Consider the following 27114-nt stretch of genomic DNA (forward strand, 5'->3'; position numbering starts at 1 on the left):
GTGAAACAAGTGAATTCAAAAAAAAAACGAAATTAGTTCGAGCAGCTGGACGGCTGTTGCTCACTGTGACTGCCGGATCGGCATGGACGTGAACACTGGCCGATCCAACATGCCATAGCTGTCGTCGTCGTCCTCTGACCCGTCGTGTGTGTCTCTGCTGTCGGCGCTTCTGCTTCTGCTGTTTCTCGCCTTCTCCCTCGACTTGTCCCTCGACTTCTCTCTCGATCTGTCCTTTGACTTTCTTGTCTTCTTCCTCTTCTCCCTCTCCCCCCCTCTCTCCTTCCCTTCTACCATCTCCTCCACATATGCATCCACCACGCTATCCGTCCTGATGCCCGCCTGCCGGCTCTTCCCACCCGTGCTGCTGTCGCCGCCCCGATCGTCCCGCACCAGTCGCGCAAACAGGGCCCGCGCTCGTGTCCGCTCGGCCGTCCGTAGCCGCTGGTCCTCGACCGCTTCACGGCGCGTCCGCGGTCTCGTCGTCACCACCAAGTCGCCCGCGTAGAGCGCCACCATGCCGCGCAGCCGCAGCATCTCATGGCTGGCCCGGTATGGCGGGCTCTCCATGACGATGTCCATGCGACGGGCCATGTCGCGGACTTGCTGCAGCGCTGCCGTCCGGACGTCTTCGCGGGCGGCTCGCTGGGGGTCAGCACGACGTCGTCGGAAGAGGCGGCGACGGCGGTGGGTGTGGGTGTGGGTGTGGATGTTGGTGTGCTCTTCATCTTCGTCGTCTTCCTCTTCTTCGTCGCCAAGATCTTCGTCACTTTCGTCCTCCTCGTCCTCCTCTTCATCCTCCTCTTCCTCCTCCTTCTCTAATCGCTCCATCGCATGCCGCTCTTCTGTATAAACGTTGTACAGCTCTGTGCTGATCATGGCCGGCCAAAAGGTCAGCGCGCTCGGCACTCGTGGCCACTGTCGACTGTACGGGTGCTGCTGGATGAGGTCCTCGTAGTAGGCTCGCACGCTGGGCAGATTGGCGGCCGATCCCCAGCGACGGCGACGGACATTAGATTTCGTGTCTGTCTCGTCTGTCTCGTCTGTCTCGTCTGTCCCGTCTGTCCCGTCTGTCCCGTCTGTCCCGTCGGTCTCGTCCGTTTCGTCCCCGTCGTGTTCCTCCACCGTCTTCTCCACCGTCTCTTCCGCCGCCTCGTCTTCTCCCTCGCGCATCAGAATCTCCGCCCCCAGCGCCCAGAGGTGGTCCCGTCGCAGGTCGATGATCCGGCCGTCGACCTCGGTCCGCAGCAGCAGGCCAAAGGCTCGTTTGGCCCGCGCGAGCCCGACGACTCCCCTTTCGGACCCCAGACTGGCCATGCCGTGGTCCGCTTCCTGCAGCCCCCGCTGCACCACTGCTGTCAGCAGACCGATGTGTCGGTCGTAGGCGTTGACCGTGCGCAGCGCAGCGCGGTGGCGCTTGGCAGCCGAGCGATTATCGCCGTGACCGTGACCGTGGCCATGACCGTGGCTGTGCCCATGGCCATGGGCTTCCTCTTCGCTGCCGCCCTCATTGTCGGTGCCGCCCTCTCCGTTCCCTCCACTCTCCTCCTCGTCGCTGCCCTGCACAGGTGTCGCGTTTGTGCTGTCTCGCGGAAGCGGCCGGTGCGGAAAGCCACCCACGTAGTCGGCCGGCAGATGGTCGGCCTGCGTCAGTCCCGCCACCGTCAGCTGCTTCCATGTCAAGGGCCCATAGCTATGTGGATTGATGGCGTCGGACGGCAGCCGGCCAGCTGCGCTGGAGGTTGTCGAAGAGGCGCGCGAGGCGCACGAGGCCCGCTTGCGCTTCCGCAGGTTCGTCGACGTCGGCGGCTCGATAAAAGCCATGGCGGGCTGGCGGCGCGCAGGCGTGCAGGCGTGTCGGTGTCGTCGGTCTGAAGGGGAAGCTTTGGCTGTTGGTGCGGATGCCCCACTGCTTTTGTTCAATTTTTATTCTCTTTATTTTTCACTGCTCCGTATTTGCCTGGTGATTCGGGAAGCCGCCAGCAACGTAAGATATCTGTACAGAATACGGCAGGCACGTCGCCGTTGCAAATAGTGGTCCATGGGTTTCATTGGCACGCTTATGTACACTGCGCTTTCTATGTAGTTATACATAATTCCTTGTCCTCGCCAAGGCTCGAATTGATCCTCTACTTGCGCTCAAAGTACACCCATTGGCCCTCGGCCGGCTTCTCCTCCAGGCTCTCCCAGCTGTTTGCAAGAAGAATGTCAGCGAAGGAAAGGATAAAAACAAGAAAGCAGAAGGGAGAACCATCGTCACTTACACCTTGGCCTTGACCATGACGTCCACGAGCTTGGCCTCGCCCTCGGCCACGCCAATGACCTCCTCGATGAGGCCGGCGCCGAGCTTGGTCTCGAGCTCCTCGATCCTGGCAGGGTCAGCTAATCTGTTCGTGTGGCCGCCCGCTAGCCGTCGTGGGTTACACTCACTGGTCCGCCGTCAGACGCGGCTCATCCTCCCACGCGACGTTGTGGTTGACCTCGAGCGACTTGCGCGTCGCCGACAGGCCGTGATCCGCACGGTCTTCGGCCGTGCGGATACCCTCCAGCTCCGGGCCCTCATCCCGCTCGCCGTCCCACTCCTGCAGCCGCGGGTCGACCTGGTTGGGCACGTCCAGGATGACAAACGTCTGGCCGCCCTTGCTCACGCGCCACGACGCCGTTCCGTCTACGCTCGTCTGTGCCACCGTGCCAAACTGCTCCGGGTTCTCGGCCACCAGCTTCTGCGCTCGCTGCCGCCACTCGTCGTAGCCGTCCGGCTTAACCGACTGCACCAACGCCATCCGGTGCTTTGTCAGCGCCTCCACCGACTGCCGGTACACTGACGTCTCCGGTACCGCCTGCAGCTTCTCCAGCGTGGTCGTGTACAGGTAAAGCAGCGTCGACCGCGGCGTGCTGTGCGTGTACACGCCCGCCAGTCCCGTCTGCGCTCCCGGCTGGAAGTACCGCACCGGCTTCACGCCAGCCAGCAGGCGGAGTGTCGCTCGCATCGTCGCTGCCTTGGATATTGGTGGTGGATGAACTGCGGTGGCAATGGCGGCGTCCGTTCGCTGTGCTCGCTTTGTCGAGGTTTGCGAGAGTCCAAAAAGTGGATTCCGTCAAGGCTCGGAAACGGTGGACAGGAAAGATCGGCCCCCCAACTTTGTAATTCCCATCACGTGGTTGGTCATTGGTGATGACTAATCGCCCGCAATACAGCTGCCGGCCGGCAGCAGCTGTCGATTTGACTATGAACTACGAGTGCGGAAGACTACAGTGTATAACAAGATTTGGACGCTGACCATGAGTCTATGCTCCATGCTCCAAGCTTGAGCTCATATTTCCTTGCCGATGGCGTCGACGTAGTCGCCCCACAGCTGCTCGACGGGCCTGCCGACGAGGTCGGTCCAGAAGGGCTTCTCCTCGTAGCGGTGACGGCGCAGCTTCTCGTTGATGCGGCGGACGGTGCCGTGGCCGAAGCGGTGCTCGAGGTAGTCGAGAAAGTATCCGGTGTGCTGGTAGCCAGCATCCCAGCGGCCGGCAGCGGCGGGCTCGCGCTTCCAGTGCGGCGGCTCGAGGGCGCAGCGCAGCCGCACCCAGTCGGCGATGCCCTCGATGAGGCCACCGGGAGCGGTACCGAGGCCGTTCCATTGGTAGCAGTGGACGAGTTCGTGAGTGAGCACGCCAGTGATCTCGGCAACAGCGCGCGAGGCCCTTGGCTGAATGCCGGCAATGTAACCCAGGCTGAAGTGGATCTCCTTGTGGTCGCCATCGAGGTCGCTGCCGGTCGTGTAGGCGACGCCGTCGAGGTCGCGCAGGACGACGGTGACGGAGCGCGTCGGCGTCATGTGCGTGGCCGGATCGGCCGTCTTGGCGTCGCTGGCGTAGAGCAGCCGCTGCACGTTGGCCACGGCCGCTGCCAGTACAGCAGCCGCGTTGACCGCCCCCAAAAAGACATCAGCGCCGGCGTGGCTGAGATCGCGGACCTCCAGCCGCAGCTTCGGCAGGGGAAACAGTGGCTCCTTGGCCTTCTCGATCGAGGGAGGAGTGGACACGGCCGTCTCGACAGGCACGGCAGACGTGGTCGAAGCCATCGCCGACGTGGTGGCCGTCTGGAGTTTAGGAACAATGGCCATAGGTTGGAGAGGCGGGGGGCATTTGTATGCGCACGGATCGAGAACAACGTGCGACGCGAGCGGGTCGACGGTGGTGTCGGTCAGAGCGAGCGACGTCCTCGTGTCGGGTTCGAGAAGCTCGGCTGTTCGTCGTACGTCGTAGCAACTCCGTCCTTCAGGTAAGGCTGCATAGCGGGGCACAAAGTACGGTACTGTACTATGTAGGTATGTATGTACTCCGTAATTACCGAATACTGCGTCACGCTGATTAGATAACAGAGCGCGACGCTAGCACACTGCCACGGCAACAACGACGCGGCTGTTGGCACTAAACAAAGGGGCAGCAACCAGCCAAACAGCGGCAAGTGCGAGCAATCCTGCACGGCGTCGTTTTTTCTCGTTTCCACTCCCCTCCCATTTGTCTTTCCCCCCCCACTTGGACGCTTCACATCTTCGGTTGGCCAGACGCCGAGCCTCTTTGCTTCCTCTTCGAGCAGCGAGCAGCTCTTCTTCATTTTTTTGCCTATACGAGGCGGGCTAGACCGGCAAGCAGCCGATTATCTCCAGCTAGAAATAAACAGTTTTCGAAATATATCACAACGACAGCAGACCAGACAGCAGCCAGGATTCGGTCCCCCTCTATCTCCTCTTCCCTCTCCCCCCCTTCCTCTTCCGCCTCATCCCCTCCTCCTCCTCAACCCCGCTTCTCCCGATGGCCGATAAGATCACGCTCGAGCAGGCCGACCAGCTGCAGGCGATCCTGGTGGCGGATGTGTCCGTCGACGTTAAGGTGCAGCATGTGACAGCGGCCAAGTCGAGCATCAAGCAGCACAACGTGCCGGACAACGTGGTGGGGCCGCTGTTTGAGGCGCTGCGCACGGCGTCGACGTCACAGCACGCGGCCCTGGTGAATGCCGGGTTCACGTCGGTGAATCATCTGCTGACGCGGCTGTCGCGCCAGGAGCCGAAGCTGCTGATCAAGGAGGCAGCCCGCACGCTGCCGCTGATTATCGAGAAGCTCGGCGACCTCAAAGAGAAGTACCGCAGCCTGGCGATGCAGGCACTGACGACGTTGCAGCATGTGGCACCGCTGGATGTCGAGCGCTTCGTCCGCAACACGGCCATGGTCGGCAAGAACCCGCGAGCCAAGGAGGCCAGCATGCAGTGGCTGCTGCAGATGCACCACGACCACGGCATGCCGTTCCGTGCCTACGTCCCCGGCCTGATGGAGCTGCTCGAGGACGCCGACGGGATGGTGCGCGACGCCGCCAAAGCCACCGTGCTCGACCTCTTCCGCTCGGCTCCCAACGCTGCCAAGGCCGACCTGAAGAAGCAGCTGAAGATCTTCAAGGTCCGTCCGGCCATTGAGCAGGCCATTGTCCGCGAGCTCGTGCCCACATCCGTCTCTGCTGCTGCTGCTGTTGATGACGTCCGCCCCGAGTCTCTCCAGCCGGCTCGGCCACCGTTGCGATCGGCTGTGTCCGTCTCGAACCTCTCCAACTTCTCGGCCAGCGTTTCGTCCACGTCAGGCCCTCCCCAAAGCCACGACCGCCCCGTCACACCCTCGCCCGAGACAGCTGGTCGTGCCGAACCGGTCGAGCCGTCGTACGTCAACACACAGCGCGAGCTCGACGACATGCTCCGCGACATGCACGCCTGGTTCGACGGCAAGGAGACGGAGCAGAACTGGCTGAAGCGTGAGGAGAGCATGACGCGGCTGCGCCGCCTCATCGCCGGCAACGCCACCGACTTCCAAGAGGCCTTTCTGACTGGCGTCCGCAGCCTCCTTGACGGCATCCTCAAGGGCGTCAGCTCGTTGCGCACCAGCCTCAGCAAAGAGGGCTGCAGTCTCGTCCAGGACCTCGCCAACATCTTCGGCCCCGGCATTGACCCCATGGTCGAGCTGCTGCTCCAGACGCTCATCAAGCTCTCGGCTGGCACCAAGAAGATCAGCTCCCAGCAGGCCAACGCCACTGTCGACGCCATCATCGCCAAGGTCACGTACACCAACCGGATCATGCAGCACGTCTGGGCCGCCTGCCAGGACAAGAACGTCCAGCCGCGCACCTACGCTGCCGGCTGGGTCCGCACCATTCTCAACCGCGAGGCCCGCCACAAGGAGCGCTTCGAGCACTCGGGCGGCCTCGACCTCCTGGAGAAGTGCATCAAGAAGGGCTTGATCGACCCGAACCCGGGTGTGCGCGAGCGCATGCGTGCCACCTTCTGGGCCTTTTCCCAGTTCTGGCCAGCCAAGGCCGAGGCGTAAGTGCAAGCCGTCCGCCCTGGCACTCTGCTTGATTTTGTTCGTACGCGCTGACAGCATAGAATCATGTCCACGCTGGATGCCACGGCGCAGAAGCTACTGCAAAACGACCCGAACAACCCGAACTCGCCCAAGAAGGGTGGTAGCACGGCCACCCCGGTGGCACGAACGGGCCTGGGCCTGTCCAAAAGCACGATGGGGTCGGCGAAGCCGTCGCTGCGGGAGACGATGTTGGCGAAGAAGAAGGAGGCCCTGGCCACGCGCAATTTGCCGACACGTCCTGGTTCTGCCATGGCCCAGTTCTCACCCGTGCGGACGGGCTCTGGGTCTGGATCCTCGTCCTCCGCTGCAGCCGGTGCCGGGTCAACATCGTCTCTGGGTCGGCAACGGGCAGAGGGTGGTGGTGGCCTGTCCAATGCCCCGGTGCGGCCAGCAAAGCGGCGACCCGAGCTGCACGCACGACCTGCCACAGCAGGGCCATATTCTGTTCGTACCCACGAAGTAACGATCGAGCAGTCGAGCCCGCCAGAAAGGCTGCGGTCTAGGAACGCCGTGACGCCAAAACCACTGGCATCCTCGCCCAAGAGAACGACAGGAGCGAGACCGCGGATGGGACATCAGGCAACCGTCAGCGAGTCGAACCTGGTATCGCCATCCCGCGCCGCCGCAGCTGCGCTTTCCAGAGCCACAGCGGCCAACACAGCCAACGCGTCTGCAGCGGCACGGCCACAGTCGAGCCATATGTCAGTAACGCCACGCAGCAGCCCGGCAAGACCAAAGTCCATGGTCGCTGTCGTTCTTCCGGGCGCCGGAAGCAGCCCGATACGGTTCCGAGGAGGCGGAGGAGCAGGGACGGCCGCACACAGTGTCGGAGACGAGAACATGGTATTTGCCAAGGTGATGGACAGAGAGGCATCGCCACCACCGCTCAAGGTGTACGAGGACCCGTTTTCGCCCGACGACCAGGACATGTCCAAGAAGGCGCTGCCGCTCTTCAGCACGACGGCACTGGAGGACAAGCCGATCAACGAGGACGCGGCCAATCTGGTGCGTCTGACGGACGACAACGGCACATCAAGCGTGACCTCCATGACGGCAGCCGTGGCAGCGATGGGGATCACGCACCCAAACACCGGAGCAGGAGCAGCGACAGAAGACATGCGGCAGGGAGAGCAGATCTCAATATCACCTGAGAAGCTGCGGCAGAACACGCGGCTGCTGGACAGTGGCATTGCCCGGGTCAAGGCGCAGTCGCTGGACGTGCATGGCTTCCGGCGGCTGCAGGGCATCATCCGGGATGCGGGCAGCATTGGTGGTGGCAGTGCCAGCAGCAGCGGCAAGACGGCCGCGGTGCTGACGGACGCGCGGTTCGACTCGCTGCTGCTGGGCCTGTTTGCATATCTGGAGGCGCCACCAACAGCGGCAACGACAGCGGCAGGAGCGATGAGCGGAGGAACAGACAAGGCGCAAGACGTCAAAGCACAGATCCTGGCGACGATCAAGCTGCTGCTGAAGAAGGGGCGGGCGAGCTTCCAGCCGCACGTGTCGCGTGGTCTAGAGGCGCTACTGGCGTCACGCACGGCGTATGACGCCCGCACGCACATTGTGGCCGGGCTGGAGCTGCTGGCCGACGAGCTGGTGACGCTGGGCGACCCGTCCGAGATCGTGCTGGTGCTCGCGCGCGGGCTGAGCCGGGAAGACAACGGCGGAACAGGATTGGCGACGTCTAGCCACTCGCTCAGCATGGGACTGCACGTGCTCAAGGTGCTGGTAGATGTGCGGCCAGCTTTTAGGCCGACCGATGCCGAGCTCGGCCTGCTGCTGACCGGCCTGGCACAGCGCTGTCTCGAGAGCAGCGAGTCGGGCGTGCGCATGGACGCGGTGCAGCTGTGTGTGGCCGTACACGAACGCGTCGGCGACACGCGCTTCTGGGCGGCGCTGCCAGGGGTCAAGGATGATCCGCGGAGCTTGATCACGTATTACATTGTGAAGCGACAGAGGGAGGTGAAGGGGTGAGGGGGTGTTTGAGGCGCTGAGAGAGGAGAAAGTGCTGAGGAGAGGCAGTGGAGAGGTGATAGAGAGGCTACAAGTGCTGTGTACGCAAGTGTGAGTACTAGTACTCATACTGAAAGTACAATACTACGAGCGAGCGTCGGAAAGGTCGACACAAGTGGGAGTCTTGCTTGGCTGCAGAGGAGCACCAGAATTGGGACATAGCCGTGGATTGTATACTCCCCTCTTCTGTCCCGTCTGGCCTGTCGATTTTGATTTTTCTATTATTCTCCCGTTTTCTGTTTTTGCTATTTAAGCAAGCAATACCGTTTTGTAATTCAACGACCTGTTTTCTATCTCTGCCAGTATATATCCTTGTGTTCCGTCCATGTCATACGCGTGCAACCATACAGTCTCTGTTTTCATAATCCTAAATGAGTCATCCTCCAGGTACCTCTCGTTGCCCCTGTTCTATATGCTTATGGGGGGTAGGTTCCCCCATGGAAATTGGTGCCACCATTATGGGCGCTGTTAAACATCTGTACGAAGTTCTGGCCATTGTTGCCAGGGGTACTGCCGAATCCCGGTGGGACTGGACTGCTGTTATGAAAGCTGTTCGGGAGTAACATCGGCTGTGCCTGCTGGGCCGGATAAGCCTGCTGGGCCGGATATGCCCGCTGAGCCATGTGTGCTGGATGGAACTGCTGTGGCCTTTGATTCATCTGTGCGTGTTGAAACGGCCCAGGCACCTGAAGCGGCTGGGACACCTGAGGCGGCTGGGCGTAAAACCATTCTCCATCAAAATGTGGCGTCGACATCAGCGACTGCTGGTGGGAAGTTTGGTTGTAGTCCATGCCATATATAGGGAGCTGCTGGAGCGGCTGCATCTCGGGCGTTGTCTCGGTTTGAATCCAGTCCATTGGCGTCCCAGCACTGGTTGGCAAGAGCGGCTCAGATGGCCACGACCCAGGATGCAACCCTGATCCAGGAGAATGTTGTGGCTCAGATGGCTGCACTTCTGGAAGCCCCCGAGCCAGAGTCGGCTCCGGCTCCGGTGTCTGGATCAGCATGCGATCAATCCCCTGAAGCACCTCCAGCACCATGATTTGTAATCCTTCTTGCCCGCTGGCATCGCTGTTGCCGTGTTGACGGATGCGAGCCATGCCGGAAGCAAGAAGAGCCGGCATCTCACCGCGCAACCTGTCCACAAAGACGCTCATCTGCATACTATCATCCACAAACGGCGACTGGGGCACCGGAAAGTTCGGGAATAGCATCTTGTACATCTCAAACCACTGCTCCTTGGGCGATTGATTTACAGACGCTCGTTCACGTAGATGCTCGCTTTGTTCAGGCGTCAGCCAGTCGACTTCGCGTATGAGGCTTTGCGCGAGACATGGCACCCTTTCTCGCATGTGCAGATCCCGTTCCCTCACCGAGCCAAATTGACTATCACACCGGATACAGAGGATGGGGGGCTGGTGGTTCCTCCTTACGTGCTGCTTCACATGGCTCAGCTTGAAGCCCCCTCGACCGGAGCAGTTAGGGTGGCTGAAGGGACGCCTCTTCCAAAAAGGGCATGCAAACTTGGGTCCCTTAGAAGGGCGTGTGTTGTATTTGTCGCCACCATCGCCACCACCATCGTCGTGGCCGTCGTCATCGTCGCGGCCGTCGCGTGCGTCTCTTATAGGGAAATTTGGAGACGGCTGAGCATTATTGGCCACAGCAGGTTTGGGATCGCTACTGTTCGAACTGGTTGTGTACTGGTAAGAGCTCTGCAAAGAGCTCCTGCTTTTCCCTCTATTCCCGGGATTCTGTCTCCAGATTCCGCAATCTTTCAACGAGACTTCCGGATGTCGTGACAGGCCCGGCGAAAGGTAGTCAGCATTTAGGGAAGTGCAGTTTTCTAGCGATATCTCGGTCGAATCCGAAAAAACCGACACCTCATCCGCTGTTATCGACTCATCTGGCGGTGTTGTGATGATGACCGGCTGCGAGCACTGACTGCTGGCAGTGAAGCGAGGGTTACCGAGAAAACGTTCATCAAAGGAAAGGTCGTGATGTCTATCTGACTGGGCATCCGACTGCAGACAGATCGGGGACGCCGGCGGGATGCTCCAAGAATATTGGTAAAGTGGGGTGCCAGCTTCTTGTACACGCTCCTGGTCTTGGCTGGCTAGCCAAGACCCGATGCCTGAGAAGGTGTCGTCGAAAGGGGTATGTCTTTCTGGGCCGCCTTTGTCGGTAGCGCCTAGAAGGCGTTGGCTCGTCCTGAGTCCAGCCAGAAGGCTGTACTTGTAAAATAGCTTTTCTAGACAGCCGCGCGGATCGTGGCACATGCAGCGAGAGGATTGCTCCTTCCCCACAAGAGCTTTGACTTGTTCATCTGTGGTGTGCGTGTTGATAAAGAGAGAACCTGACTCTCTAGGCGGATTTTTGTTGTTTTCAGAAGATAGCAATCGCAAAATTGTTGGGGAAAATGTTCTCAGTTGCCAGTGGGCATCGTTGGTGCTCTTGGGTGTGTGTGAAAGGTCCAATGATACAATATGGAGTGTATGAAAAATATTGAGACTGACACGAGGTCTGTACAGCAGGCAAAGATAGGGGTGTGTAAAGGCGATGAGGCCGTCGATCGTCGTCAAGTCGTCTATTTTGGAAGGATACGCGCCGGCAAGTAAGCACTTTATTGCGGTTTCTTTGAGGAACCTCGCTGCTATCTGTGTGCGTCGTATCAGCAACAGGTTGTCTGCGGTGCGACATTGGGGATCTTACCGGCCTGACAAGAGGGTCTGGGTTTTGTCCAGTAATAAGTGGTGTTCCTGGAGCTTCCCCCTGCAGCGCCGAAAAGCCATGTTTCTTACTATTTTCAAGCAGCACCACGGCCTCGTCCGGGTCCAAAGAGGGGTTCATTTCTGCGATCAAAACGTTCAGGCCTTAAAAGCTGGCGACTCCGACTCCTTGATTGATGAAACAAAAGAGGCTATAGCTTTGAAAGGGTGGGGTATGACTGGACAATGACGAACATAAGAAATTGATAGCCTTTGAGGCAGCTACGGTATTGTATTATATAGCCGCAAGGGACAATGGCATCATCGGCGTGCCAATGGGAAGAAGGTGTAGCTGAATACTTACGCGCACGTTTGCAACCTACCAGAAAGGCGTCCGGCACAGCCTTTGGAAGCAAAGTGCGCCTTCTTTAAAGACCACAAACATTCAGGGCACAGAGTGCTCTTAGTAAAAAGCCGCATGTGCATTTTATCAGTCCAGGCCAGTAGAATATCCAGCCGGAGCTGACCGCTCGTATTCTCGTAGACTTCTATGGCGGCTGGCTGGCTGATCGGGATGAAGCCTTGTTCTGAAAAGGCGCTCAGATATATCTGCATCCGATCACGCTAGTATGTTTTATTTCAGGTTTACTTACAAATATTTTGTTTAAAGATAAACGTCTTTTTCTAAAAAATTTAAATTTAGATTGAATACTTTCACGATTAAAATATAAATCAAAATAACCTTTTAATAATTTATTTAAATTTAAATCATATACAGGAAAATTTTTAATATAATTAGCATGTGCCTATGTAGAAGCGGCACCGAAGACACAATTTCGACACCGCGCTTTGTTGCGAGACAGTCCCGGAACACTCGTACGCGTTGAGAAACAGGTTTCGCTACGGGGTCGTGATAGATGCACAGCCTAACTATGGGGCCAAACCTTTAAGCAGCTGTCCAGAACTGGTTCTGGCCCAGGAACCGACTCCGGCCACTCCTTGGTAAGATACTAGCTTGCCATTTTCGTTTCGCTGGCAGCTCAGCCAGAGAGCGCTGCGTGCCTACAGCGTACAGCGGACTGCGCCCTCCCGAAGGTTTGGGTGATATGGCGAATTACTCTACGGAGTACTCCGTACGGAGGATTATATCTTACTATGTGTGGGGAATTCATCTGCAGTGAGGAAACTCAAGCGAACAGACGTTGGACCCCAACGCAGCGCTGATCAGAAGTGGGCACGAAGATAACAACTGGGGATGGCTGCCACCTGACAGGGCAGAGGGAGAAGAAGACTTGACATTTTCGCGTTTCAGGACGTGCGACTAGGAGACGGTAAAGGAAAAGAAGAAGAAGAAACAGAAGCCCTTGTAATTTAGAAGCTAATGCATGCGCTATAGCGCGCTGTGGTATTATGGCCTAACAAGGCCGGCTGCCGAAATGTCACCCACCGTACGCCGTACGATCTTTCTGCATTTGTATACTACTCAGTAAGATACATATGTATGTACATACTGTATGTACTCCGTACGGAGTAAGATAAGATACAGGCTGGCCGTTAGGCAACAGGGGCATGTGGCTGCTGGAGAGCGACACTAGCAAATGCGATCGCGTGTTTCGACCGTGTTGGCTAGAGCCACTTAACTTGAAACACCCGTCGAATAGGTCGGGCTTACGAGTTTACGGAGTATGCGTATGACGGGTATGCCGATTGTGTGCCAGAGCACATTTGTGCAAGAGGACTCCAGCTCGTTGGCATACGCGATACGGAGAGTTACCTGTTGCCCAAATGGCGTGGCCATCTCGAGTCTTCTGTTCCCTTGATGACAGGGGACCACCCCGCGACTTTATCTTCGAGTACACGTACGGAGCGGTCGCCAGACGAGGAAGAGGAATGCGCCCCTCTGATTCGCCATCCATTGCTGGAGACCGTTCTCCTCAATCTCATTTTCTGTCCAATTTGGCTTTGAAAGGCAGGGAAGCCGCCGATCTGTGGCAGCCGGCCTTCTGCCCGGAACCCCTCTACTATGTACTTGACGTCTGGACGGCTCCACCGACTACTCCCTGCTGGCCCAGTGTCTAGAAAATAAGATAATGTCTCCTCGACTGGTGCGATACGAGCACTCGCAGACTCCAAACCAGCTCGTCTCGACACTCATTCGTCCTCTAATGACTGACAGTAGCGTTGCAGTAGTCGCGAGAGGAGGGGCCAGGATGGCGTTCTTTGAGCGCCAGCCTCTGCCAGGAACGACGTGTGATGGATGCGACGCTCTTGGATAGGTTCGCACACAACTCGACAACCGGTAGTGAAAAAGCACAATGCTGATCTTGCAACACTCCCATACTACTGAGTATATACTACCATCGAGCTACCGATTGACCAGGAATGCTGCACGACTTTTTGTGAACACGTATGCCCGGCCGGACCTCTTGTTTTCTGCACCTCTTTACTTTCCACGCCCTGTGCCCCTGTGTCGCTCATATCTCACATTGTTTACCCCTTGTCCTTACGACGTACGGAGTACTCTGCCCCCCTGGATTGGCTTGACCTGGCCTGTGCCACTGGTGATGTAGAGGGGCCCCACCCACTAGGCAAAGCTGGCAGTAAATCCCTAAATCCCCCATCTGTGTGCTCCATAATATTCTCGGCCCCAAATTTCTGTGCCTTGGTGGTCCCCAACTTCTGTGCGCGATGGTCTTGTGCACTTGATTGCACACGCGTGCACCTGTTCATTTGCCGACCTATGTTCTTGTCGCTCCTTGGCACTGCTTGCCCTTTTTTCTGGCTCGCTGTTATGAATGTGCGGCCCCCATCCCTCCATTCCCTGTCAGCGTGGCCGTTGGCGTCTGATTTGCGGCAGCTTGTTTCGGAAACGAGGCGCTAACGCTGGTGAAGAAACTCTGTAGGACTGACCGACAGGGCACATAATTCTGATTACGACGTAGGGTCCTCTGCATGCTGAAGAAGACTTCCAAACCGCTAGGTCCCCTCCCCGCCTTTGTACACTGTGCGGCATCATGCTAGTATCCAGCAGCCCCTGCTAGATCCACCTATCCTCCTTCTTCTTTCACTACGTTCGCTAGGGGCAGGAGGCTGAATCCCACTAATTTTAGGGTCGTCTTGGCCGCCACACCCGAGGTACGCCGCTTCATCGCTATATTTCGCACTGTGCCATTATTCCAACGTTCCTTCTCCCCAATAGCCCGCCCTTCCTTCCTGGCCCGCCGACGCCGCCTTCGCTACTTCCCACCGCTCCAACCACGCATTCCCGAAACGACGCCACGACTTCCCACGACTTCTCACGACAACCTTATTCTCCACCCTCCTCCTCCTCATCCTCTCGCCCTTTTTCTCCCAGCATCGCAAAGGTCTCGCCATCGGCAGCCACCACACTCTCTTCAAGCACCCATCTTCCCATTCTTCCCTTCTGTCCGCATTCCCTCCCCTGCTGCTGATTAGCAAGCACTTGCCCACCAACTTTATCCTTCCAGCTTCCCCCCCCTTTGACCAACTTCTCTACCTGTCCTCCTCGATTGCTTTGCCGGACAACAACGAAACTCTCACCGCCCATAGCGAGACTGGTGGACCTTTCTCCGTCCCTCGTCCGCACTCTGTACACGCAGCACCCGATCCCACATGACGGCCTCATAGCCGGCTACTTGTCTTCGTGCCCGACCACCCACCGCTTGCGATCACTTGTGAACATCTCTTCCAAGCTTGGGGGCCGTATCCCCCGCTCGCGCAATCATGACTTCCGTGGACGAGTATCTTGACAACGCCCTCGATGGTGACGACATATTCCCTTGCAAGGGATGTGGTGAAATCCTGGAGGAAGGCAAAGCGTTCGAGCTTGGTACGTGTTCTCGTGTCCTCATGAATTCGAATTGGATGCCAGACCCACTGACAGCTGTGAAATGACAGCCGGCCACCGATGGCATCTCAACTGCTTTCGCTGCAACACCTGCGGCACGCTGCTCGACTCTGACGCGAATCTCCTCCTCCTTGGCGACGGCTCCCTCATCTGCAACAACTGCACCTACAGCTGTAATGCTTGTGGCAACAAGATAGAAGACCTTGCCATCCTGACTGGAGACCAAGCTTTTTGCGCCACCTGTTTTCGCTGCCGAAACTGCAAGCGCAAGATCGAGAATCTCCGTTATGCACGCACATCCCAGGGTATCTTCTGCATGAGCTGTCACGAATCGCTCATGGCCCGTCGCAGAAAAAAGCACAAGGCTGCTGCACAGGCCAAAGCTCGAGAAAAAGAAGCGCTGATCACCGAGAAGTCCCTACCTGCACTCCCGCCAGGTGGACCCGAGACCCCCACCGAGGCGTCTCCTCGCCCACCGCGTGTCCCCTACAACAGCACGTTGAGACAAGAGAGGTCGCCCGAACGGTCGGCATCAGATGGAAAAGATGCTGCCGGCAGAGGTCCTGGCCCATACGCCCTATCGCCGCCAACCTACCGCAAGAACCGCAACTCGTCTATTCTTCAGAACAATGTCGACGTCAACTCCAGCGATGGTGACAGCTTTTTCATCCCAGTCGCTCTGGACCCGAGCCCCGCCCCATCTGCGCCCCGATCGATTTCAGACAACACCGTCGACCTCGCCGACCCCAACGGAAAGACGCGAGACCGGGAATACTTCACACCTGGTCCGGGTGACAGGAGAGAGTCGCAGGCCTCGACGCCGCACATCGCTTTCCAAGAAAGGAACCGGACTTCTACCCCCTCCGAGTATGATAGCAGCAGCACCACGGCTAAAGACCTACTGGCTCGACAGTCTTCCAAGTCATCCAGGTCAGAGAAGGGCTTGGCTGCGAGCTCTATGAGCGCTGGAGAAGAGCTCAAAAAGCCGTCCAACGGACGTGGAGACGAATTCAAGCTGCAAGATGCTCCTAAAAGTAAGAGGGCTATAGCCCAGGCCCGAAACAACACTCAATCCACCGTCACATTTGAAAGTGGCACGCCACCAGCACGGCGGGAGAGGCAAGCTACTATGTCGTCGTCGTCCTCGACGCCTACCTCAAGCACGGGGCGACAGTCGTTGCAGGACACACGCCGGCAACCAAGGCAGGAAGACGATGTCGAGACGTCGTCACCAGAGTCATCTGGCTTGGTGACACCCAACAGTCGAGCAAACGTGGGCGACCAGCAAGTTCGGGCAGGCCCAATTCCTCGCAAGGAACTTCCCACTTCGACGCGCACTGGTAAGAACCCCCCTCCCCCAAAGATTGACGTGCCTTTGTATTCCTCATGAGTATTCTGGACTTGAGAGATTTTATATCTGATGGAAGCTAACATGGGTGACAGCCAACGGGAAGCCCGTTTTGAGCCCCCTCGGCGATCTTATCTCACCTGCAACGGCGCTACCCCCACCCGTGCGTCCAGGGCTTACGGAGACGAAGTTAAGTGACACGTATATGCAGCCTCGCGCTCCGCCACAGCCTCCGACAGCAGCCCCGCCCCACCCAGCTGTGAAAGACTCCGGCGCCAGTAATGCTGTTGCTGCGAACGGTGACGCGACACCTGCATCTCCTCCTACTGGACCGTCGCCCAAGCTGCCAAGATGGAGCGCCGGCGGCGACTTTAGCTTGGACGAGGACATGGCTCGCATTCTCGGCACGGACGAGTCCTCCTCGTCTATTCTGCGTCGCGTTTCCAACGCCGTGCGCCATGGCCGAAACAGCAGCACGGAATCGAGTAGTGTCAACCATCACAATGGCCGCCCGGGCCACAGCCGAAGCCTCAGCGAGACCACACGGGCTACATCGTCTCCTCGGTGGCCGAAGACGCCCATTACGGAGAACGTTATTGTGGATGTTCATGCGCACGACATTAGCAGCCCGATTTCTGTTTCTGGCGCTGCTCACGATGACCCAGCATTCCTCAAGCGCCAACTGCGAACATCCGAGCAACGCGTTGCTGAGCTCGAGCGCCAGTTTGGTGCAGAAAAGGATCTGAAGTCTCTTAACAAGAAGCTGATGGAGAAGCGGCGCACAGTCTCCGTGCTGGACACGCAAGCGGAGATCATGATTCGCCAGTTGGAAGTACTGGCCGGTTACGTTGAACGGGCCAAGGCAACGAAGCAGCCGATCGATGCCAAGGAGTTGGAGGACTCTGCCATCAAAGACTTTGTGCAAAAGCTTGATGAGCTGCAGAAGAATATGGCGGCTGAGATCGAGCAGCTGCATACAGAGCGTGATGAGCTGGTGGATGAGAAGAACCAAGCCGTTGCCGACCGTGATCGCGCACTGCTCGAGTTTGAGCAGCTGTCGTCCAAGAATGCCCAGCTGGCCGACATGAACAACGATCTCACCCACCAGATCCAGGAACGATTCAAGTCGCAGATCACATCTGAGCAGATCAAGTCCCCCAGCGGCTTGGGCATTTACCAAGCTAACAAGGGGCCGTCCATTTCGTCGGTGAATCTGGAAACTGCTAGCGTCCAGACGTCGACTGGTGCAACGCTGATCGGGACAGACGTTGATGAGACAGTCGTTGAAAACGGTCCAACAGTTGTAAATATGCGCAAGGGCCAGGTTCGCAAATTTAACTGGAAGAAGGGATCCAAGACCGTGGCGCAAAATTTCAGCAAAGGTGTCAACCGGGCTGTCGGAGCCTTCCAAAACGATCGAGATCGACCTGGCTACCCGGGTTTGTCTGGCGATAGCATTGGCCTGCCTTACAACATGACGGTGGCGTCGGTTGATTCGCCTCAAGCCTTTGGCCAGCCTTTGCAGCAGGCCAACCGGATGCCGACTGAGTTTGGTCCTCCCGGCAGCCGTATGGTCAGCGCAGCGACGGGGCCCACTGTGGTTGTCACCGCTGGTCCCAATAACGGTGCATATGTTGGGGGCCCGAACGGTCCGAACGGTCCGAACGGTGCGGCTAGTTTTGCTTTCTTCAAGAAATCTGGAATGCCCAAATCTGGCACGTCTACAACTTTGGGGAGCTCGGAAGTTGTGGTGGCGGAGGCGCCGAACGTTTTGTTCGGATCTGATCTGGTGGAGCGGACGGAGTTCGAGCGACGACACATCCCGAGCGTAGTAACGCGATGCATCGAAGAAGTGGAGCTTCGTGGAATGGATGTTGAAGGCATCTACCGCAAGACGGGCGGCAACTCGCAGGTCAAGGCAATTCGTGAGGGATTCGAAAAGCAGGACGACTTTGACATTTCCGATCCGGACCTGGACATCACGGCAGTGACAAGTGTGTTGAAGCAGTACTTCCGAAAGCTGCCGACTCCGCTGCTCACGTACGATGTGTATGATCGCATCTTAGAGTCTAATGGTGCGTATTGTCTCATCCGTCCTCTATCATACTCCAGCTAACGATTGTGCAGGGGTCGCGGACACTGATGAGCGTTGTGCTCACCTTCGAAAGACGATCAACATGCTGCCGCAGAAGCACCGCGACTGCCTTGAGTTCCTGATGTTCCATCTGGCACGCGTGGCCAACCGAGAGCGGGAGAATCTGGTAGGTTTCGTCGTGGATTGATACGCTGCCTCAATAGCCAGAGCTGGAGCTAACAAAATTCCTTTAGATGTCGCCAAAGAATTTGGCAGTGGTGTTTGCTCCGACCATCATGCGCGACCACAGCCTGGACAGAGAGATGACCGACATGCACTCCAAGAACGTGGCGGTGCAGTTTGTTATCGAGAACAGCAACATCATCTTCTCCGAGGACTGAGTAGTTGGCCGAAGCTTACTAAGTTCGGCTATGCAGCACAACACTGTACATACGTTATAAGGCCGTGCCACGCCCTAGACTGCACTGTCTTCAGCGCATCTTCCCCCTTTTATTCTTCTTCCCTCCCTTCGTTACGAATTTGTTTGCCCTCTTTTTACCCCCATTGAGAAGGGCTTATGACCCACGCTGTTTTCTTATTCTTGTTTTCGTTGACTCTGTTATCATATCGGCTGAGCTTGGCGTTTTCTTTGGGAACGGTCTCTAGCCGTACTGAGTACTGATTCTCCGTTATTTGTTCTGTCCTTATATTCCACGCCTTCTGGAAACCCACGCTAATGACGAGACCTGCTGGAGTGGCTTTTGGATTCGGTTCATGTGAATGATGACGGGACCTTGGACAGGCCCTTTTACCAGTATAAATAAGCCATTCTTTATTATTCTGGTCATCACTGAAAATGCTTGCGACGCTTGATACTGTGCAAATGACGAAATTACGTTTATATGTCAAGAAGCTGTGAGCGGCAAAGCAGTGATTGCTCTATGAATAGACATCTTGCTCATAAAATTTACAAGAAGAAATGGGTGCATGGTCTAGGGGTATGATTTTCCCTTCGCATGGGAAAGGTCTCCGGTTCGAATCCGGATGTATCCACTCGTTGTTGCTTTTTTTGCTCGCCGTGTGTTCTAACTTTGACTTCATCTTTTTTTCAGACACTCATAAAAGGTAAAGAGAAAGTCGTCTGTACTCAGCCGTGGCTGTCAAACAGAGCAAGCCCAGAAATTGAGGGTAGTGTGAAGCATCATGGAAAAGGAAAACTCGCTGTTTTCTATTGACTCCCGCATAGGCTTTGCTTATTACATATTTCTTCCTCCTCTGTCTCGTTTCTCCCATGTTTCCCGTTCATCATTTCATCAGCCTTCGCACCCGATCCAGCAGCACCTCGCTCTCCCGGCCGAGTTTTCGCCGATCAGGGCCGAGCTGGCCACCACGCCTGCTGCTGGCGCCCCCGCCACCACCGCCATCCACCCGTCTTGCCCGCACCATTGCCTTTTGCATGCGCGTACGCTCGGCTCTTTTTTCTTCTCGTTCGGCCGCCCGTCGCTCGGCCTCGGCGCGGTGCTGGTCGGCCTCCTGCTGCGCCTTGAGCAGGGTGTCTGTCTTGGCCCTGCTGGGGCGGCGCTGGGCCCGGGGAAGCGTAATCTGCGGCCGTCTCTCGCCATTCTCGCCGTCGGGTCTCCTCGAATGTGGCCGTGACTGTGCTGATGTCTGTGTCTCTTCGTCGTCTCCCAGCCGGGCCTGTCGATCTGGATGCATGCCCTCTTGGTCCCGCTTCTTTTCGCCCTCACCCTCACCGTCCACGCCGTCGGCAGCCAGCGTGCGTGCCTTGATCTTTGCGTAGTTCTTGCGCGTCTTGGCTCGCAGCACGACTGCGTCCTTGGTGCGCATCATCTTGGCGCGCCAGGCCTCATCGGCAACGGGCAGGGCGGTCTTGGCACCGACGAGGCGAGAGCGCTTGCGGGCAGGCATCGCAGCCGCTGAGGGAGCCGCCGGGTATTCGGCCGGTCGTTTCACCATTTTTGGAAAAAGGGTGTCGGTATTTCGGAACGATGTGTGTCTTCAGTCTGAATGAACAAACTGGTTCGCCCTGAATACGCTGTTAGAAAAACTAATAGACAAATTAAGAGAGCGTCGTTATCGATAAGGTATGAAAATTTGTGGGGAGCTTACCTAACCTCCGCCCATAAGGCGCAGGGTCATGAAGATGCACTGCACTGTGTAAAGCGTACATTGTAGCTTGGTAAAAGACAATAACGTAGAGATTGGAATGTTTCTCTGATCAGTATGTTACTTATTACCAGAAAGCTCAAAGACAAAAATATATATAAAATGTGCCTTTTGTTCAGATAGCTAAATCCCTCAAGTATTGAAATATTGGTCCTTTTGTCCTGAAGAGGCCTAATACTATCTATCCTACCAGACTATGGACAAATGTTGCATTCGTCGGCTCTCTCCCAAGAAATTCCTGTAGCAAGCCCGCCTGTGGCCGGCTACCACCAGGCTCCAAGACGGTACGGCGCCATCTACGCCCTGCCACCTTGTTGAAGGGGTTGCCTTTGAAGCCTTCCTCGGAGCTGAATAAGTCGGCGGCAACTGCTGTAGAGTGTAGATAACTGTAGTACGATGCAGACCAGTGGCCGAACACGTGTGAGAAGGCCGTTTGGTTGTGGCCTGGTTGTTCATGCCCAATCGACAGCATGGTGTACTCGTCCCGCAATGCGTTGTACATAGAGGCGATGTCTAAGGCCTCTAGCTCCGATCGGGTGGCCGGATTATGCACACGGAGCGCAAACATCGCAAGGGCTACCTGGCGCATCGTCTCGATGGCGTTGCATTGGTATCGTGAGGACACGAGGCTGTCGATGGTGGCTTCTGGAAGCGTTTCGGGTGGCCTTCTGTGGCCATCTTGACCTCCTGCGTTCTCTGCTTCCCACAGAGCCTCGTATTCAGGCGACAAGTAACTGTAGTGCTTTCCGAGGTCTCGAAGAGGCCCTGCAGACCAAAAAAAGTTGTCAAGGAGCTTGCTTGGGGTTTCAATAAAGTCTGTGTCGTACCCGCCGTGACTAGCAGCAAACCGGGTCTTGGTAGTTAAGTTTCGGAAGCTATGACCAAGCTCATGAAATAAAGAGACAACCTCAGCGTGGCTCATAAGCGAGGGCTTCCCGTCCGCAGGCTTTGCGATGTTGAACACAATGGCCGATGAAGGGCAGTGACGGGTACCACTGCACAATAGATTAATGTTTAGAAGATACAAACGATGACAAATACGTAAGAACAAGTTACTTACTTTTCTCGCAAATTTCCCGGATGAAGGCGCCAGTGTCCACCCCTGGGTCGCTTTAGAGGTCGGGGGTGTAGGTCTAGGTATATGTAACCCAAAAACTCCTTCTCAGGGTTGTTTCTGCTGGTGTCCCAAACTGCAAGTATAGAAACATCTGGATGCCATACCAAATTGTCGCCCTTTGAAGATACCGGGCGCGTCTCCACTTCAAGCAGTCGTTCAAATGTAAGGAGAAGTCTTGGGAGAACTGCTTCGAACGGGAAATACTGTGCTATCTCGCTATGATTGACTCCGAGCGTTTTGTCTAAAACCCGAGCGCGATAGTAAGTGAGGTCCCAATAAAGCAAAGGCGATGGCTCATTACTGGAAGCGGCCTGCTCGGCGTTTTTTGTCTCCAGTAGCTGCCCCAGTTGGATCTGGGCATGAGGCTTGAGTCTCTGCACTAGATCTGATAAAAACGCCTCCACCCCCTCCGGTGTTTTGGCCACGTTATCTCGCAATTGCATCGATGCATACGACGTGTGGCCGAGCAGCCGTGCCATCTCATCACGAGCGAGAAAGAGTCCGGTCATCAATTCAGCATTCTCGGGATATCTCTTCTCTGCGGCGAGAAAGACTTCCTTTCGAAGCTCTGGATCCTCTGCCGTCTGCAAGAGGATCGCGACATCTGAATTCTTGATGGGGTACCAAATCTTTCCTCTGTTTTCATCCTCACCGGGCTGCAAGTTTGATAGCACCCGCTTAGGAATGCCGGCCAGACAACCAGAGTCTAGCCACAAGCCTTCATCTCCGCTATTGAAATTCTTCTGGCACGATCGCGTAAGCTCGCCGATTCTATGGCGTAATTCCCGGAGACGCTCCCGCTCGGAGGCCGTCGGTATCTGCAGGCCGTGATCAAGGTACTTCTGGTGCTGCCGTCGTAGATAATGGGCGGACTCGGCATCTAGCGACTCGTTTTCATGTTCAAACACGTGGTTTATAAGACGAAATATGTCCTCGCGCATCAACGATGCCGTGCTGGCATTGCTGAACAGACGAGCAGCGGCCAGAGAAGCCTCTCGTAATTCTGGGCTTGAAGATACTGAAGCGTAAATTCCCAACACCCTCTCTTCTAGCCGCTGTTTGTTCTCCGCGTATATGAGTGGCAGCAGGCTATTGAAACTAGCCGTGTCAAGGGAAACAGTATTGACAACAGCGTCCTCAACAGCTTTGGTCTTGGCTATTGCGTGCTCAGCTCTTTGGATGATAGCGGATGCTTCCGACGGAAAGACAATCAGTGACTGAGGCGACTCCGACAAATTTTTAAATGCAAAAAGAACTCTGTGCGTAGAGATATATTGCTGGGCGTGGAAATACAGCGAATCTAAGAAACGAAACTTATGGGTTTGCGCTATTATATGTACCTTTAAGGGGAGTACACTACATGCGTCGATCAGTATGATATGATATCAGACTTATCTTTCCTCTGAAGTACTCCGTAGAGAACGTGGCATTGTGCTCGGCATAGCCGAGGCATAGTAAGGCTTTTCGAGTTGTTTTGTACTTTGGGCCCATGTGCTAAACAAACCACCGTGCTAAGTGTACTCTATATCTTACATCGTATCTTACAATCTCGACAGAAGCGGGGGCATATTCCATAGCCAGATAGTCCGTACATTACACCGTAATCGTTCTATCTATATATACACAAAATTGACGTGATTTTCAATGGCCACTGCACATCAACTTGCCATGGGAATAGAACGTCCCATCAGGACATTTGGGCTGTACCGCCTGGCTGCCGTTATAACGCTCACTAAGCCATTCCCGAATAGGCTGAAAGGCCCTACAGGTGTGCTTCAAATTAGAGTCCACGTAGTTGACATCACGGAGTTTGTTGTAAACCGTCGGGACCGGAGTCAGATCCCCTGAACATAGGATGTACTGGCGTATTTGCTCGAAGCAGTGATCTTTATGAAATGTTAGCTCGTTTTCATTCATGCTAATCAAACACAAGCAAACGTACCCCTATGTGTGAGATGATTCGGATTCTCATCCATGGGATAGTAATCCTATAGCTTCCGGGTTAAGCTGTTGTCTGGGATTACTATGAAACATGCTGCTCTTTGCTTACAGGATAAAAAGCCTTCCGCAAACGATTTAGACAGTGTAAAGTATGGAACATGGAAAATCTATAGAAAGTTAGAAAACGCCCTCATATCCTCGCACAACTGACAAAAAAAAAACGGTACCCAGCATAGTAGCCACCGTGGCGGGGACTCCAAAGATTTTGTAAGTCCTTTCCATAGCCTTCCGTAAACGCGTCCTTAGCTTCGTCGGCCGTAAGTAGGATATATCGTCCTGTCAAAAAGAAGGTCAAACTAGGAGTGATAGGCGTGTTTCTGCAGAATTGTGTAACAATAATGATAGAATGAGGCCCATACATAGCCGTTACTTACCCCATGTCAATTCCTCCCAATTTCTGTCAATTTCTGGACTAGGATCGCCAGTATATTGAGCTTCCGAGTTTGCAGTGATCCCATACTTGCCTGTTTCACTAAACTGCGCACCGCCGGTAAACCGGATTTGTTCTATGGCGATAGAGCTGTGAATAGGACCTGGAGGAAATTCAGTATTGTGTAATTTTCTAAGAGAAGAATATTTTTATACCAAAATCTGTTGCCCATCCTTTCTTAAAGCTGCCTGCTTCTGCACGTAGATTATATACGAAGAATTGAAGCACTGAGATAAAAGCGAATAGTGAAGCTACAACCCAAGGAGTTGCTTTCTGTACACGGATCCCGGTAAGACCCACAGCGGTCGGTCTGACGCCCGGGTCTGCTGCTTCCACCGCATCCGTCATGAAGGCGTCGTCGGGAAGACGCCGATACTTGCGCGAGATGTCGGAATTCATCGTATTAATCAAACTACTGCTTTGAAATTGGGAAGCGGTTGAACGGATAGAGTCAGAGTAAACATTAAGGATGTTTGGAAATAGGAAGATAACTTTCTCTTCCACAACTTTGACGTGAAAATGAAGAGCTTCTGTTTGTATCTTACGTCGATACTCCTCTCTTTAATGCAAATACAGTAGTACGCGTCCTTAAGGTCTATCTTCGAATATACTACGGCGCCTACAAGTCGATCTATTAGTTCCTTAATAAGCGGTAGCAAGTAACGGTTCTTACGCGTTACCTAGTTTAGGCCTTAGTAGTTAATATAAAACCGCAGCGTCTTTTTTTCTTAAGGACAAACAAGATTAGCACGCTAGCTAGACTAGTAGAGTGCCGGAGCGCAGGTTTTCCTTAATATACTCCTACAACTTGCAAAGCTAGGTTGCTAAGAGAAGGTAGATAAGCTTATAAAAGGGCTGCCCGTCTAGTATAAGATTAATAGCGTATTTTGCGCCTTATAGCACTAGTCACGTCCGCATACTAACTCTGTGTATTTTTAGCAGCATGTGGCATGGCGGCGGCATAAATTCAGTACTTTTTCTTTCTACCTTCTTATCTAGGAAGGTGTCAAAGAAGGTATCAAATTCAAGTTTCCGGGAGGAGAAGTACGCATGAGGGGTCACATCTTTGTTGTCGTCATTGACGACATATACTGCTGACAGATAAAACAGAATTTGATTGTACACGTAATTAATTTAATCCACTGAAGTGACGTCTCAAAGATGACTAATATAAGTAAGGGATCCTTACTTTAACGGTGCTTCCGCTCATAGCTTATCTTTGTTAAATATGTAAGAACAGGCAATGTAGCGATGACTGAATAGGAGCGCAGTGCACTGTGAAGATCTACGCTGCGTATTAGGGGAGAGAATATAAATCATACTGCTTTTCAAAAGGTTCACTGTGGCGAGTTCCTTCATCTTCGTATGAATCTTAGTAGATTTCAAAGATCTTACTTAGCTTCCTTAATCATAATTATTGGTGGTGGGAGAGGGAATGGATCTCGCAAGACGCCAAATTGTAGTCAGCACCCCAATACCTTGTTTTCTAAGCTGACGCAATATGAAAATAGCCTCGTAGAAGAGACAACGTGCTATGGTTTCTAATGTAAGTTGTCTACTAATTTATTGAACAGAGCGTGCATTTATTGTTCAACGAGCAGAGAATTGAATTGTGACAAAGACGTCTGTTTATCTGCGTTTATCGTACGGAAGACCACATCTCAATCCGCGGCCTAACCCTCATCCTCTCCCTCATAGCCCTCCTCCGAGATCTCACGAGCAGCGATCACGGAAGGCTCACGCGGGGCGAGCTCCTAGTCTAGGACCAAGGTCAGTGAATATGTTTATGCAACAATATATCTTCATGAAAAGATTGTACCCACTGCTGCCTGAAATGGAAGCTGCAAATGTTCCGAGAGCGAACATGGTAACAATAGAATAGAGAAAATTCATCTCGCTTGTTATTCGGGGTAGTTGCTTTGACGACCTGCTGGTTATTCAGAAGATGTGTGACTCCAATACTGTCAATTTAATTCAAGTGGAATGCAGGAAATGTCTGATTTAAATAGCAAAACCCGTGTAATTTTTCTTTTTGACAAAAGCACTCCATATAGCATCCAACATGCAATTTCTACACATGCACAAGTACTTTGCATTCGTGTAATATCATACTGAATTGGAAGCCCGGATAAGAGGTCTCAAACGAGTGTTCAAATATACTAGGACACAACAAGAAGGTTCAATAGCGTACAGGATACTTTTACAGTGGAACGGCAAATTTCGGCAAATTTTCAGGCTTCCTCCTGCTACATCAAAGAGTTCATATTTGTGACAGCTTCGGAAACCACCTACGTCAACATACGGCTAGTCAGACAGAGAGCTCAAGTTAAAACATTAACTCACATGGCCGTAGAAGGACTCATGTAGTCACCGTTTCTTTTTTTTTCAAAGATTTGGAAAAATAACAACTAACCTTCATATAAATGACAAAAGCTTCAATATCATTTCATGAGATGGATTGCGATTCTTATGAACCCCCCAACGACGGGATGAGCTTGTTACTGAAAGAAAACGAACGAAAACGCAAACTGCATAAGCGTTTCTCACACATAGAAAGGCCTGCATCCTTGACTCTTACGGGGGTACTCTTTGTCGTGTCCTTGATACTTCTGCTAGGAGCCTTTATTTCTCACGACCTGGACCCGATATGCTCTAGGAAGATGACTGGGTGGTGTATGCAGCATTTTTCTCTCCAGTCATCTATAACTGCTGACAGAAGTACAGCACCTATGGTCGATATTGCTGGCTTTCAAGACACCATTTTAGAAGCCAGCGTGAGGTCAGAGTATACGGGATTGCCTAGTGAAGCCACAGATGAGGCATGGAACAATCTCTGGCACTGTAAGCTTGTCTCTGTCGATGACGTTTTGCTGCCTACTTATTCGCATTGCAACTGCAATAGACGGCCCCATTGGAATTGGCGATGATAAGCTGGCCCTTCTTAACAAATCCACCGAAGTTGATTGGGTTCGACA

The 27114-nt window shown here is 54.6% G+C and overlaps 6 protein-coding genes across 6 annotated transcripts; 2 read left to right on the plus strand and 4 right to left on the minus strand.

Moving 5' to 3' along the window:
• Window positions 1–60: 60 nt before the first annotated feature.
• Window positions 61–4606, minus strand: CMQ_4529 (NADH-ubiquinone oxidoreductase; the record flags this gene model as incomplete). The annotated part of the gene is made up of 6 exons (XM_014312685.1): window positions 61–1906; window positions 2131–2187; window positions 2262–2366; window positions 2428–3047; window positions 3339–4234; window positions 4528–4606. 6 exons carry the CDS (start codon window positions 4604–4606, stop codon window positions 61–63), a joined length of 3603 nt encoding a protein of 1200 aa, XP_014168160.1.
• A 197-nt stretch (window positions 4607–4803) lies between these two features.
• CMQ_4468 (protein stu1) lies at window positions 4804–8370 on the plus strand (the record flags this gene model as incomplete). The annotated part of the gene is made up of 2 exons (XM_014312624.1): window positions 4804–6353; window positions 6417–8370. The coding sequence occupies 2 exons, from the start codon at window positions 4804–4806 to the stop codon at window positions 8368–8370; spliced, it is 3504 nt and encodes a 1167-aa protein (XP_014168099.1).
• Window positions 8371–8825: 455 nt separating this feature from the next.
• On the minus strand, window positions 8826–11256 carry CMQ_4481 (uncharacterized protein; the record flags this gene model as incomplete). Its single annotated transcript, XM_014312637.1, has 2 exons — window positions 8826–9874; window positions 11208–11256. 2 exons carry the CDS (start codon window positions 11254–11256, stop codon window positions 8826–8828), a joined length of 1098 nt encoding a protein of 365 aa, XP_014168112.1.
• A 3602-nt stretch (window positions 11257–14858) lies between these two features.
• On the plus strand, window positions 14859–18805 carry CMQ_4590 (Rho GTPase activator; the record flags this gene model as incomplete). Its single annotated transcript, XM_014312746.1, has 5 exons — window positions 14859–14964; window positions 15033–16322; window positions 16426–18405; window positions 18458–18591; window positions 18659–18805. 5 exons carry the CDS (start codon window positions 14859–14861, stop codon window positions 18803–18805), a joined length of 3657 nt encoding a protein of 1218 aa, XP_014168221.1.
• Window positions 18806–19709: 904 nt separating this feature from the next.
• Window positions 19710–20381, minus strand: CMQ_4395 (uncharacterized protein; the record flags this gene model as incomplete). The annotated part of the gene is made up of 1 exon (XM_014312551.1): window positions 19710–20381. One exon carries the CDS (start codon window positions 20379–20381, stop codon window positions 19710–19712), a length of 672 nt encoding a protein of 223 aa, XP_014168026.1.
• A 391-nt stretch (window positions 20382–20772) lies between these two features.
• Window positions 20773–24538, minus strand: CMQ_4887 (metallopeptidase; the record flags this gene model as incomplete). The annotated part of the gene is made up of 3 exons (XM_014313043.1): window positions 20773–21586; window positions 21652–22900; window positions 24436–24538. 3 exons carry the CDS (start codon window positions 24536–24538, stop codon window positions 20773–20775), a joined length of 2166 nt encoding a protein of 721 aa, XP_014168518.1.
• Between the last annotated feature and the right edge of the window lie 2576 nt (window positions 24539–27114).

This window comes from Grosmannia clavigera (assembly GCF_000143105.1).
Source record: "Grosmannia clavigera kw1407 unplaced genomic scaffold GCSC_97, whole genome shotgun sequence".
Lineage (NCBI taxonomy): Eukaryota > Fungi > Ascomycota > Sordariomycetes > Ophiostomatales > Ophiostomataceae > Leptographium > Leptographium clavigerum.